General features: G+C 39.5%; 1 protein-coding gene across 4 annotated transcripts in view; it reads left to right on the top strand.

Annotated features, from left to right (window-relative positions):
- The window catches only part of C1H7orf78 (chromosome 1 C7orf78 homolog), a 62,847-nt gene that overhangs the window by 42,601 nt on the left and 5,957 nt on the right, over positions 1-14,289 (top strand). For 3 of the 4 annotated variants that reach the window (XM_070470936.1, XM_070470933.1, XM_070470925.1), the window contains 3 exons: positions 4,231-4,291; positions 5,472-5,532; positions 7,126-7,185. In XM_070470936.1, coding sequence (XP_070327037.1) covers positions 7,183-7,185 — 3 coding nt within the window. In that variant the 5' untranslated portion in view covers positions 4,231-4,291; positions 5,472-5,532; positions 7,126-7,182. The remainder of the gene's footprint in view (positions 1-4,230; positions 4,292-5,471; positions 5,533-7,125; positions 7,186-14,289) is intronic. The other variant, XM_070470928.1, reaches the window with a different exon arrangement.

The raw sequence follows: 14,289 nt of genomic DNA, 5'->3' as shown, positions 1-14,289 counted from the left end.
AACAATAAGGCACGTGGTGTCCTCTTGTCCCACTTGCCAGTTAAACAACCCCCAAGGAGCTCAAAGACCCCAGCTGGCCCAGCCCATCCAACAGCATGGAACCTACCCAGGAGAGGACTGGCAGATGGACTTCACCCAGATGCTAGTTTCTCAAGGGTATAGATACCTACTAGTCATGACCATTCACGGGATGGATTGGAGACTTTCCCACCTGGATTGAGACGACTGAGGAGGTAGTAAAAAAACTGCTCCATGAAATCATTCCAAGGTTTGGCCTGCCCAGGTCATTACAAAGTGACAATGTGACACCATTTACTTCTAAGGTCACCCAAGTGATCTCTAAAGCATTGGGCATTACTTACTATCTCCATTGTGCCTGGAGGCCTCAGTCTTCAGGAAAAGTAAAAAGAGCCAATCAATTCTTAACATCAATGGTAAAAATGATAAACCAGAAGACCTCCCTCAGATGAAAGGAGGCTTTAACCAATAGCTCTCCACCCATATTGCCCTAAGGAACAGGTTGGTCTTAATCCTTATGAGATACTATATGGGAGACATTTTGTTTATCTCAATGACCTCTTCCTAGATCCAGAGGCTCAGACTGTCCCGTCTTATACTATGTTCAGTTCAGTTCAGTCACTCAGTAGAATCCGACTCTTTGCAACCCCATGAACCACAGCATGCCAGGCCTCCCCGTCCATCACCAACTCCCGGAGTCCATCCAAACCCATGTCCATCAAGTCAGTGATGCCATCCAACCATCTCATCCTCTGTCGTCCCCTTCTCCTGCACTCAATCTTTCCCAGCATTGCAGTCTTTTCAAATGAGTCAACCCTTCGCATCAGGTGGCCAAAGTATTGGAGTTTCAGCTTCAGCATCAGTCCTTCCGATGAACACCCAGGACTGATCGCCTTTAGGATTGGCTGGTTGCATCTCCTTGCAGTCCAAGGGACTCTCAAGAGTCTTCTCCAACACCACAGTTCAAAAGCATCAATTCTTTTGGCCCTCAGCTTTCTTTATAGTCCAACTCTCATATTATACATGACTACTGGAAAAACCATAGCTTTGACTAGACAGACCTTTGTTGGCAAAGTAATATCTCTGCTTTTTAATATGCTGTCTAGCTTGGTCATAACTTTCCTTCCAAGGAGTAAGTGTCTTTTAATTTCATGGCTGCTAGTCACCATCTGCAGTGATTTCGGAGCCCAGAAAAATAAAGTCAGCCACTGTTTCCACTGTTTCCCCATCTATTTGCCATTAAGTTATGGGACCGGATGCCATGATCTTAGTTTTCTGAATGTTGAGCTTTAAGCCAGTTTTTTCACTCTCCTCTTTCACTTTCATCAAGAGGCTCTTTAGTTCTTCACTTTCTGCCATAAGGGTGGTGTCATCTGCATATCTGAGGTTATTGATCTTTCTCCCGGCAATCTTAATTCCAGCTTGTGCTACTTCCAGCCCAGCGTTTCTCATTATGTACTCTGCATGTAAGTTAAATAAGCAGGGTGACAATATACAGCCTTGACGTACTCCTCTGCCTATTTGGAACCAGTCTGTTGATCCATGTCCAGTTCTAACTGTTGCTTCATGACCTGCATACAGGTTTCTCATAGAGGCAGGTCAGGTAGTCTGTTATTCCCATCTCTTTCAGAATTTTCCACAGTTTATTGTGATCCACACAGTCAAAGGCTTTGGCATGGTCAATAAAGCAAAAATAGATGTTTTTCTGGAACTCTCTTGCTTTTTCAATGATCCAGCGGATGTTGGCAATTTGATGTCTGGTTCCTCTGCCTTTTCTACAAACAGCTTGAACATCTGGGAGTTCACGGTTCATGTATTGCTTATACCATGGCCATTGGGCAGTTCCAACAACATATATGTTTGTGGGGCATCAACCAGGATCCAAAAGATTATAAAGAGCCACCACTATATGCTCCAGGAACTCACGTCCTAATTAAAGTCTGGAAAGATGGGTCCCCAAAGGCTCAACTCCAGCCCACATGGAAGGGCCCATACCCTGTAATACTTTCTACCCCCACAGCAGTCAAGGCGCCAGGACACGACTCCTGGATTCACTACTCACGAGTCAAGCTGTGGAAGAAAACAGAAGAGGACACTCAGTACACCTGTGAGCCCCTGGAGATCTCAGATACCCATTCAGAACTACAAATGAGTGTCATTCATATGAACACTACCAAAATTAAGTTCTGGGATAAGATTTCTCTGGATAGCTCTGAAGAGCCAACACAGCTTTGTAGGGGTTATACTCCAAAAGAGGCAGGAGGTAGATCTCCTGATCCCTGAACAAGGAGGAACCTGAGCAATCTTGGATGAGATGTGTTGCTTCTGGGTAAATACCTCCAGCTAAGATTTAAAAAGTCTCACGAAAAACATTCAGATCCTATGGGATCTCAAAGAATGAGCTGGAGAGTCCTCAGGGTGACTACAATCTCCCTTTGGGGGAATCCTTCTCCTGGCGAGAGGGAATTTAGAGTTGGCTAATAGCAACCCATTCCAGTACTCTTGCCTGGAAAATCCCATGGGCTGAGGAGCCTGGTAGGCTGCAATCTATGGGGTCTCAAAGAGTCGGACACGACTGAGCGACTTCACTTTCACTTTTCACTTTCATGCATTGGAGAAGGAAATGGCAAGCCACTCCAGTGTTCTTGTCTGGAGAATCCCAGGGACAGTGGAGCCTGGTGGGCTGCCGTCTATGGGGTCACACAGAGTCGGACACGACTGAAGTGACTTAGCAGCAGCAGCAATGCCCCTAACTCAGCTTCCCTTGTAGCTCAGCTGGTAAAGAATTCGCCTGCAATGCGGGAGACCTGGGGTCGATCCCTGGGTTGGGAAGATCCCCTGGAGAAGGGAAGGGCTACCCACTCCAGTATTCTGGCCTGGAGAATTCCATGGACTCTACTGTCCATGGGGTTGCAAAGAGTTGGACACGACTGAGCAACTTGCATTCATCAATGCCCCTACTAATCCCTGTTATCCTCATATTGATGCTGCTTATGATTGCTCCTTGTATTATCAATTGTCTAACCCATTTCATCTCTGCCGAAGTCAACAAGCTACAACATGTAGTACAGTTCAACAAGGATATTTAAAACTACACCCAACCCTGGAAAGTATCACTCATCCTTGAATGGACATTGCTATAAGGACTCTGAGGCTTGAGACAAGCAAGAGGGGGAGGCCCAATGCCCCTCACCATCCCAGTTCAGCAGGAAGTAGACAGACCTTGATGCCCCTATTCCCAAAGAATTGAGCCTCCCATATCTTGAGGGGGAAATGTTAGGTAGTTACAATAGGAAAAAGGAGCCCAAAATGGTGGCGGCTGAAGGACAAAGAAAGGAAAAGCCCACAAAAATGGAACAGAAGAAAATCCAAGGACTGGAGTGGGAACCTCAGGTGAAACACACAGCCCTCCTGGCTAGCCAGTTTACATACGGCAGGCTCAGGGGAGGAGAAAAAAAAAAAAAGGAGCCAAAATTGAGTTTGTCTTTTGGGTTGGCCCACCCTCACCCCTCGAGCATGTATTTTCCTTGCTTGCTAAATAAAACTGAGCTATAACACTGGTCTGCCAAATAAAACTGAGCTGGTCCATGGTTTCAAATTTTTGCTGTGCTGAGACAGAACTGAGGAAATTACACACTCCCCTGACAACTGTTACACAATTTTGTCCTCTTGACGAATATTCAAAGAGTACCACCTCATTTCCTACTGCCAGTTCCAACTGTTCTGAAATGTAACCCCTATGACTTTATTGATCCAAATTCATGTAAATAACTATGCTTATTGTCTTTTCATGTAACTCAAGCTTCAGTTTGTTCCTATTTTTCTTTGTTATTTTCAGTGTGGAAATTGTCCCCTTTCAAAAAGAAAAGACATAAAATAGAAACAAAGCAATTTAGCTGCATATGGCATACATTAATATTATTCCTTCTGCTCAAGAAACTCCCATTGTTTTTTTTTTTCCTTTTTTTAAAAATTCTGAACATAATTGAAAACCTATTTTACTTTTGTATTAATTTATGGAGTATTTTGAATTACAGTTACCAGCTAGGTGATAAGATTATTATTACAATACTTTTTAAGTTAATTTATTTGAATCAATATAAATATATGTTATTATGTTATTCAAGTAGCTTTTTAAGAAATGTGCACATTCCTTATGTAAAATTAAAGTGCTCTAAGCTCTACCAGTAAACAAGCCTTTTCCAAATGCAGATTTCTGAGCCCAGGTGAAATAAAGCCAGCTGTTTGGAAGCCATCAGCTACTTCCTCTCTGGTAAGTGCTGAGGAGCTGGGGGGATGTGTGAGGCTGCCATCAGACACATTTGCCATCTCTTATGGTAAACAAGGAACAAGTATGTGAACAACAAAGAAAGCAGGATTGGCCCCAGATAGCTGGATACATATGAAAGAGATTACTTCAGCAAGCCCGGATGCTTGCATCTTCTCATACATTGAAGATTGCTAAATCTCTTCATGTGAGAGATTTAATTTTTCTTAATTAAGTGTAATCTTTTAATATTCAGATTTCCTGCTCCTTGCTTCAAACTTGTATATAGCCTGGCTCCTCCGCTGCCTCCTAGGAGGTAGCTCTCTTGGGGTCACCTGAGATACTGTCTCTTGGGCTCAAGTCCTAACATTCCCACTGAATAAAATCTAACTCTCAACTTTCAGGTTGCGCTTATTTTTTTTTTTTTTTTCAGTGAGCACTTAGTACCAGGAGACATGAAAATCAGAATGTGGAGATTTTTGTCACAATAGGTTACCTTCCTTATTTTAGGGAAGCTGAGCATCAGATCCTTTCACATACCATATATATTTATGTGCAGTAAAAATGTATTATACATTCAAAGTATCTATATAACAGAAGATTTTTGGATGGTTCTATATATAACTTCAGTCACTTAACCACAAAACAATATTTCTCTAGGAGAAACTTCTTGAAAAGCATTCGTGAAAGCATAGAAGAGAATTATAGTAGCTTTTATGGTGTCCACCCATCTAAACCACCTTCCCTTCCTCTCCTTTTTACTAAGAACGTTGCTGTTGTGAAAGATCAGAATAGATCTTTGTTGCTCTAAAGAAATTTTCAGAGATGTTCTTACTTCAAGGACCTGCCCCCTCATTAATTTCCCAGGGGAGTAACTGTCAGGACTGGTCATTTGGCATTTAATACTTAGTCTTAAGATATATTCTTATAGGTTTTTGTATCTTTTCTAGTGAATTATTCATAATTTTCTTGAAATCTAAGGCCATGCCCTGTGTATTTTCACATCCTAAACAATAGTAATGAACCAATATAAAAAGACACTTTGAACATATTATTTTGAGAAAGAATCATATGCCTCCCTATGCAGAGAGTGAGAGAGATATGTTAGATAGCATAAAGATAGGTTAATTTTATTCCAAAACCGTAAGAGATTGAGTAAACCAAACTCTGCTCTCATTTCCCCAAGGAAGAAAATTGAATATTGAAATATTGAAAATTGAAATTGAATACTGGGAAAAACAGCGCAGGTAAATTGATGTTTGAGTTTCAGTTTATAAACTGGGATAAAATTATATATAAGCAATTCACTGCCCCCCAGTGGTGAACTTTCACTTCAGATGATATAATAAGATAGTCAAAAGGCTCCAGACATCAGGGCTCTTGGTTCAGGCAGTTTTATGCACGCGTGCCTGCTAAGTTGCTTCAGTTGTGTCCAACTCTTTTCTACCCTATGGACCATAGCCTGCCAAGATCCTCTGTCCATGGGGTTATCCAGGCAAGAGTACTGGAGTGTGTGGAGATGCTCTAACTTCATTAGAAAAATATGAGAAAAAGAGAAGCTAAATGCTCAGGTCACAGGAATTTTTTGAACCAAATGAGGGTAAATAACCAGCCCAAATCACAAACAAATTGTAAAGAGAAAGTAAAACCAAAAATATTTATGACTTTTGTGGGATAATTAGAAACCTGAATTTTGCCTAGGTATTAGTATCAATGAATTGATGTTCTTTTTCTAGATTTCATAGTGGTGCTATGTTTATGCTTTTTTTTTTTTTTTAAGTGTTTTCTCTTTTAGTGGAAACTTTCTAAAATAATTACTGATAAGTTGATTGTTTTGTTGTTGTATAGTCGCTAAGTAGCATCCAACTCTTTGCTGACTCCATGGCCCGATAGCCAGGCTCCTCCATCCAAGGGACTTCCCAGTCAAGAATACTGGAGTGGGTTGCTGTTTCCTTCTCCAGGAGATCTTCCTGACCCAGGGGTCAAACCCATGTCTCCTGAATTGACAGGAGAATTCTTTACCCCTGAGCCGCCAAGGAAGCTTGATAAGGTGATATGATGCATCAAAATAATAATAAGAGAAGGAGATAAGTCGGAGGATGTTTAAAGCAATTTGGGCTATAAGTTGATCAATTTTTTAGCCAGGTGATGGTAACATGAAGATTCATTATGCAATTCTGTCTATTTTGGTACACATTTGAAATTTTCTATGAGATTTTTTTTTTTTTTTAATCTCACCAAGAGATCACTGAGTGTAGAATTTGACCACTGAAAACAGAAAGCTTTCTCCATAATTTATTTTGCAGAAATCATTAGGTTAAGCTGTAAATTATGGAAGAACAACTTGTCATCCTCACTTGCCTTATAAAATGAACATTGAGGAAATTAACTCAAACATCCTTAAACCCAAGGTAATAAAAGAGTTGAACCTGCTTTTCAAATTGTGTGTATATTAAATGTTAAACTCATGTTGACTTACAAAAAGATTACTAAACAAATACAAAAAGTGAATTGTCGAGACATTATTTAGTAAAGCTGCTCTAGAGTGGGATTATTTTCTCTCTTGATGTTTACTAAGTTTTGAATTTTGTAATATATTGATTTTCTAACATTTCCAAAAAGAGCTCAGGAGTTATTGCCTTGTTGCTAGGTTTTAGGGAACATGAAAGGTCCTACTTTCACTTTTTTTCCTAATCTGACTTGAGTCCTTTAGAAAATTAATTCAGTTTCTTAGCAACCCAGGTGGGCAAAACTTAAATACACTTTGAGATCTTTTGTAAACAAAGGCTAAATGTTTCCTTATAAACTATCTGTTTACTTATTCTCATCTGGCTTTGCAGAAAAGATCTTCTGAGACATACTACCAAAAACAATTTTATTAAAACTCGCAATTTTAAATGGTGAGTGAAGTTACTGATTTTCTAATGAATGCTCCTTTTTCGGGTTTATTTTGAATTATTCCAGTTTGTCAGCTTATCTAGATCTTTGGAATTTGTGTACTTTATGTTAAAATATATGACATTAACTCATTTATGAGAGAAGCAATCTCTTTATATATAATATTGTAAATGGGAAATCATGAGATATGTCAAGAAGGAGAAAGCTGGAAGTGCTGAATTTCTTTATAAATCTACAAATGTAAATGAATTCCTGGTCTAAGGATTTCACTGTGATCTTAATAGCAGACTATTTTACAATGCTCTTTGCTTGTTTATAGCATTTAGGTATCAGGTACATATCTGTATCAGTTTATCTCTCTGTCTATCTAGCTTCCCAAATACTTAAGTTTACAAAATTAAACTCATATTTGTGAGCAAAATAAGCTTAAATTTGCATATATTTGCTAACCTAAGGAATGCATTTATTTTAAAATCTGATTATTAAAGCAGATAACAAAAATATTTTGTGACATTCTAGTAGAAAGTATTCGGAGAAGGCAAGAACCACTCCAGAACTCTTGCCTGGAAAATCCCACGGACAGAGGAGCCTGGTAGGCTGCAGTCTATGGGGTCACACAGAGTCGGACACGACTGAGCGACTTCACTTTCACTTTTCACTTTCATGCATTAGAGAAGGAAATGGCAACCCACTCCAGTGTTCTTGCCTGGAGAATCCCAGGGATGGCGGAGGCTGGTGGGCTGCCATCCATGGGGTCACACAGAGTCGGACACGCCTGAAGTGACTGAGCAGCAGCAGTAGAAAATATTGAGGAAGAAATTTAAAGTTTATTTTTTATATTGCCACTATTAGAAGCTTTCATTATTTAGAAAAAATGTAATTAGATATTTGAGCTTTTAGATACAGTTTAAAAAAAAAATCTGTAATTTCTAGAATTTGACACATAAAATTCTTATTCCTCTTATCATGGAACCATTTAAAGTTTGCATTTTTGTAAGGTTGAAAAATCATTGAATAAAAGATATTTCACATGACTCAACCTAAAATATGCAGAACCCTACATAGTGTTTGTAAAAATAGGTATATTTGTCTCAATGTTACAATCTGATTTGGGTCAGATCTTGCAATTAACTAACTTTAATACAAGGAACAAGGCAAAATGTAAATTCGAGTTCCACTGCTGTATTCATAAGGAAATATGAACCCTGATAGATCTGGGAAAGCTTTTACTGGAGTGGCATTTAAACTAATCCTTAAGACCAGTGTAATTTCATAGATGGAGAATAACTGGGCTTGTTGAATGCAGATTAAACTATTATTTCCAGTGAGACATCTTTGGCAAAGTACAGCTTCTGTATATCAACATTTATCACTAAATCTTTGACTAAATGAGATTACTAGTTTACTTTCTCTTACTTTCTCAACCTCACATCTTATGACCATATTTCTCTATGCCTTAGCTTTTTCCGCACAACGTGAGGAGCATAATGTGATATTGCCATCACAAGCTTCAGTCATTCAACTAGATCTCCAGTTGATTTCTTTCTGCTGGGGTATCCTGGGACTACAATTGAGGGAGGAGGCAGATGGGCCACCCCCACCCCAAGGGTAAAGCAATTGAAGATTCATTCCCTATGGACTGAAACTTCAAGACAAGAATAGCAGGACAGTTGAGGGATGAGCCTGGGCCTTAGAGATGCATGCCCACACGTGGGAGGATCCTGATCTATACCAAATATGGACAGTGAACCAGACAAATCAAAATGACTGGCCAAAGGAAACCCGGAAGAAATGTCCCATAAAAGTAATCCAAACTGCCATGAGGGTGTGACTCAGCGCCTCTCTCTCCCTGAGTCTGCCCTTTGTCTTTCCACGCATTGTTTATATTGTTCAGTTGATAATTTGTGTCCGTCTCTGTGACCCCATGGACTGCAGCACGCCAGGCTTCCCTGTCCTTCACTATCTCCCAGAGTTTGCTCAAACTCATGTCCATTGAGTCGGTGATGCCATCCAATCGTCTCACCCTCTGTCATCCCCTTCTCTTCCTGCCCTAAATTTTTCCCAGCCTCAGGATCTTTTCCAATGAGTCGGTTCTTCACATCATGTGGCCAAAGTATTGAAGCTTCAATTTCAGCATCATCCAATTCATCCAATGAATGTTCAGAATTGATTTCCAGTATACTCTTATTCCTCTTAATAAATACTTTACTTACTTCAGTACTTTCCATCTGTGTGGGATTTCTTTTCTGCAAAGCTGAAGGGCCAGGGCCCTTGTCATTGACCGTTGGTCCAGTGGCTAGGATCTGGTGCTTTCACTGCTGTGACCCAGCCACAATATCCTGGGAACCAAAGCCTTGCTCCAAGACATTGCCGGCCGAGGCCACCTGAGATCATGATGACATATGCTAATACATGGTTTGTATATCACAGAAGCTTAATTTTACATGCATGTTATTCTTTTGAATAATATGTAACAATAACTTCGTAATATAAGGACACAATGAAGTATCATACAAATTAAAGGTAATTTATCCCTGGCTTATATATTGCACAGTTGCAGTTTTTGGTAGCCAGGAAGCCCCAGACATATACAGACAGAGACAGAAATGAACATTAGTGGCAAGAAGGAGATAGATGAGCTTGTGTCTACTCTCAGCTACCTAGTCAAAAGAAGTCTAGACCACACTGCATTCTCCAGTTAGAGCTTCTTAATCTGTTGACTGTCTAGTTCTCTTACTACCATGACACTTGTTTTTCATATCGATTAGACCTATTCTTATTCTTCCCGTTTATAAACCTCCTGGTCAGTTTCTTCCTAGCTGTGCATCCTGGTGAGACACTTTGTTGTCTCACTTAACAACAGCTTCAACCTCCATATTTTTTCATGGCGGCTGATTACAAAACCCGGACCATGAATCAGTACTCTCATGTGTTTTCTTTGCTCATGTAACCAGATTTCTGAGCCCTGCAGGAAATAGGTATGTTCACAATTTTAGTCAAGACTGAGCCTTCGGTGCACCTCAGAAATTACAAAATATATTTCAACAGAAATGTGAAGGGTCATAGGTGAGGCAAGAGAGTTATAAAAGAAGGCGTGAACTGGGAGCAAATTAACCACTCACTGTCAAGGGCTTATTTTCATCATCTCCTAGTGAGTGGGCAGGTCAGTGTTAAAGTCACATTAGCCAGATTCAGAAGCATCCAACATGAAAACAACATGCAAATTTATTAGTTTATGAGAAAAATAAACCAAACTAACTCGTATTTTCTTTCCAGTTCATTATCTTCCAGTAGACTACTGTGCATATGAAACCAGATGATCATCTAAGAGTGATTTGGTTAAAGTTAGATGAGAATAATTTCATTATTGGTTATATAGTTAAATGGCCCAGGTTATGAAAAGTTATGCATAGATATGAGAAGGGAAATAAAAATACCAATTATGGGCCAGCTTACCCTCCCCTCTAGAAGAATCTTGGAAGGGTACTGCCAACTTTCAAACTCTTACCCTTTCTCTTTTAACATCCTTTTTTACAAACCCTTTTAATTTCTATGCAGACATTCTTATTGTTTACTGTATAATAAAGCTATGACAAACCTAGACAGTGTATTAGAAAGCAAAGACATCACTTTGCCAACCAAGGTCCATATAGTCAAACCTATGGTTTTTCCAGTAATCACATATGGATGTGATAGTTGAACCATAAAAAATGTTGAGCACCCTAGAACTGATGCCTTGGAATTGTGGTGCTGGAGAAGACTCTTTTAGACTGTAAGGAAATCAAACCAGTTAGTTTCCTAGGAAATTAACTCTGAATATTCATTGTAAGGACTGATGCTGAAGTTGAAGCCCCAATAATTTGACCACTTGTTGTGAAGAGCCAACTCATTGGAAGAGACCCTGATTCTGGGAAAGATTGAAGACAAAAGAAGATGGCGGCAGAGGATGAGATGGTTGGATGCCACCACTGTCAATGTGGTGCTGGGACTATTTGGACATGAATCTGAAGCAAACTCCAGGAGATAGTGAAGGACAGAGAAGCCTGGCATGCTGCAGTCCATGGGGTCGCAAAGAATCAGAAATGATTTAACAACTGAACAACAGCATAATATATAAACATGAAATTAAGATATTTTAATTTAACTTATATTTTTAGCATTGCTTAGGAAATGGTAAACCTATATCCTATATCCATGTTTTGTTAATTGGTGTGGTACTTTAATGATTAAGTTATTTTGCAGTAATTTTGTAGAGATTGTAAGTGGCTCCCTATGCATCAAATCACCTTTATATTTATTATATTATTGAGCAACAGAGGATAATATATTTTTGAACACGGGGGAATTTCTAATCTTCTCACTCAGATATTAAGTATCACCTTTTTTTTTTTTTTTTTTGGTCTTTATTCAGCTTTAAAAAATGTAGTAAGAATCCTCAACATAAGATCTAGCCTCCTGATAGATTTTCAAGTGTACAATACAATACTGCTAGCGTGGAACACCATTCTACAGCAGACCTCTAGAACTTATTCAGCTTGTGTAACTGAAACATTATACCTGTTGAATACCAGTGCCTCACTCTTCCTCCCCACCAAGCCCTGGCAACCACCATTCTACTCTCCATTTCTGTTTGACTATTTTAGATTTCTTCATATAAGTGGAATCATGCAGTATTTGTCCTTCTGTGACTGGCTTATTTCATTTAGTATAATGACCTCCAAGTTCATTCATATTGATGCACATGGCAGAATTTCCTTCATTTTTAAGGCCGAATATTTTCTGTATATACAACATTTTCTTCATCCGTTTGTTAGTTTGCCACCTCCGCAGGAGCTGCCCAGGTGTAATCTGAACCTGGCCCCTCTGGACACGGAAGGCAGGGCAAGACCAAAGACAGAGGCAGACCATTGCAGGTAGGGAGGTAGGCAGGTTTAAGAAGCAAAGACACTTACACTATGTGGCTTGTCCTGGGCAGCTGCAAGATGAGTGAATCTCTGCACTGGCTCCCCACTCTGCCTGAATCTTGAAAGTTTGTAGAGAGGACTTCCCTGGTTAAAGTCACGTATACTGTCCAGATAGCCTCAGCAACACAGTACTATCTCAAGGCTGTGTCCTTGGGTAACCTCTAGATCAGGAAACTCAAGCAAGGCATGCACTCTAAAGACAAGGAGGGGATGAGGGACCTCCAGTTGCCGTTGAGTCACTGAGTTTTTGAAATTGAGTTTTGGGGCAGTTTGTTAAAAAGCATTATTATAGCAAAAGCTGACTTAGCCGCAGGCCTATACTTCCAGCAATATAGTGGGCACATATTTTGTTTAAATCTACTTATTATTATAACTTCTTTCCATACACTGTTGCTCCTCTTGTATTTCTTATCTTGGTTAAGAAATTTTGTGGTATGTTTGATTCGTTAAAATGATGTGTCATAAAAGACCTTTTTTGATATAACCGTAACTGATTTTTAAAAATCTTTTTATTCTGCTACCTCTTCACATACATATGCTATGCTTCTGCTACACATGCCTCTGGCTTTTCTCTCAATGGATCATAATCATTTAAAAAAACATTTATATTAGAAGTTGAAAAACAATTATCATTTTATTTTACAAAATATTTATTATTAACTTTTTAAGTTGACGTTTGTCAGTGTTTCTCCAAAGTAGCTTTTCTTTATTCTCAACTTCAAATTACTGCATAATAGCATTTAGAATCTTGAAGTTTCTCTGTTTTGGTGTTTTTATCAAACAGCATAAAATTCTAGCACAAGAGAAGGAAAGTCATACCTACCTCAGACCCTTATTTCCCAGGCACCAGCATTGTTTATTTCCACTTAGCCAGATAAATTTTATTTTATTTTTATCCCTATTTCCATGGAGATTTCAAATTCATTGGCATTGTCTACTATCATATTAGACACTCAACTGTGACCGACTCTTTGCAACCTCAGGGACAGTAGCCTGCCAGGCTCCTCTGTCCATGGGATTCTCCAGGCAAGAATACTGAAGTGGGTAGCCATTCCCTTCTCCAGGAGATCATCCCAACACACAGACTGAACCTGGGTCTCCTGCATTGCAGGCATATTCTTTACATTCACTAAATGTGAATGTGCCAAGAACTGTGCCAACCATGTCCTTGTAACAGATCAACAAAGAGGAAATCCATGATTCTTATCTATAGATCCCAATAGTAGAAGCTGAAAGTTGCTCAGTTGTGTCCAATTCTTTGTGACCCCAGGGACTATACAGTCTAAAGAATTCTCCAGGCCAGAATACTGAAGTCTGTAGCCTTTCCCTTATCAAGGGATCTTCCCAACAGGGATTGAACCCAGGTTTCCCACATTGCAGGTGGATTCTTTACCAACTGAGACACAAGGGAAGCCCAAGAATACTGGAGTGGGCAGCCTATCCCTTCTCCGGGGGATCTTCCCAACCCAGGAATCGAACCAGAGTCTCCTGCATTGCAGGTGGATTCTTTACCAACTGAGTTGTGAGGGAAGCCCAATACATGTATCATGGTTTAGATGACCAGAGATACCTCAGAAATAGCTTATGACAAGTTTTACTTACTGCCTGTGCCTTGGTGAAATGCTATTTCCTTACTTTACCCCCCCACCCCGACTTATTTCTCCTTATTCTTCAAGATCAGTGCAAATGATAAATTTTCTTTCAGCATCATTTCTATTTTCCTGATGGAGCTAGCTGTGCTCTCTCCTGGCCTCTCTTAACACTATTGTAATATCTATCACATTACATAGGTTATTTTTTATCTTCATTCATAAAACTATTGTGGTATCTATCGTATTACATAGGTTTTATTTGTCTTCATTGCTTTCTCTCAATTTCTCTCACTTATTTACGGATATGGATTTCAAGTTAATTGTTTTGAATTCCTAGCCCCTAGCTCAGTAACTACTGTGACAAACATGTTGAATAAATACTTGCAGTCACCACAATACTTTCTTCCCCTCTACACACACTCCCTATCATTTCTGAGCTTTTTTTTTTTCCTGCTTCATAAATATTTTAGAGGTTACCCTGGCCCAGAGAGAAAACATTCAACATACCGTTGCTACACTGGCATACCTCACCAGTTTCCGTATCTGTTGC

The sequence above is a fragment of the Odocoileus virginianus genome, chromosome 1, assembly GCF_023699985.2.
Source record: "Odocoileus virginianus isolate 20LAN1187 ecotype Illinois chromosome 1, Ovbor_1.2, whole genome shotgun sequence".
Taxonomy (NCBI): domain Eukaryota; kingdom Metazoa; phylum Chordata; class Mammalia; order Artiodactyla; family Cervidae; genus Odocoileus; species Odocoileus virginianus.
This window is presented reverse-complemented; position numbering and strand designations above follow the sequence as displayed.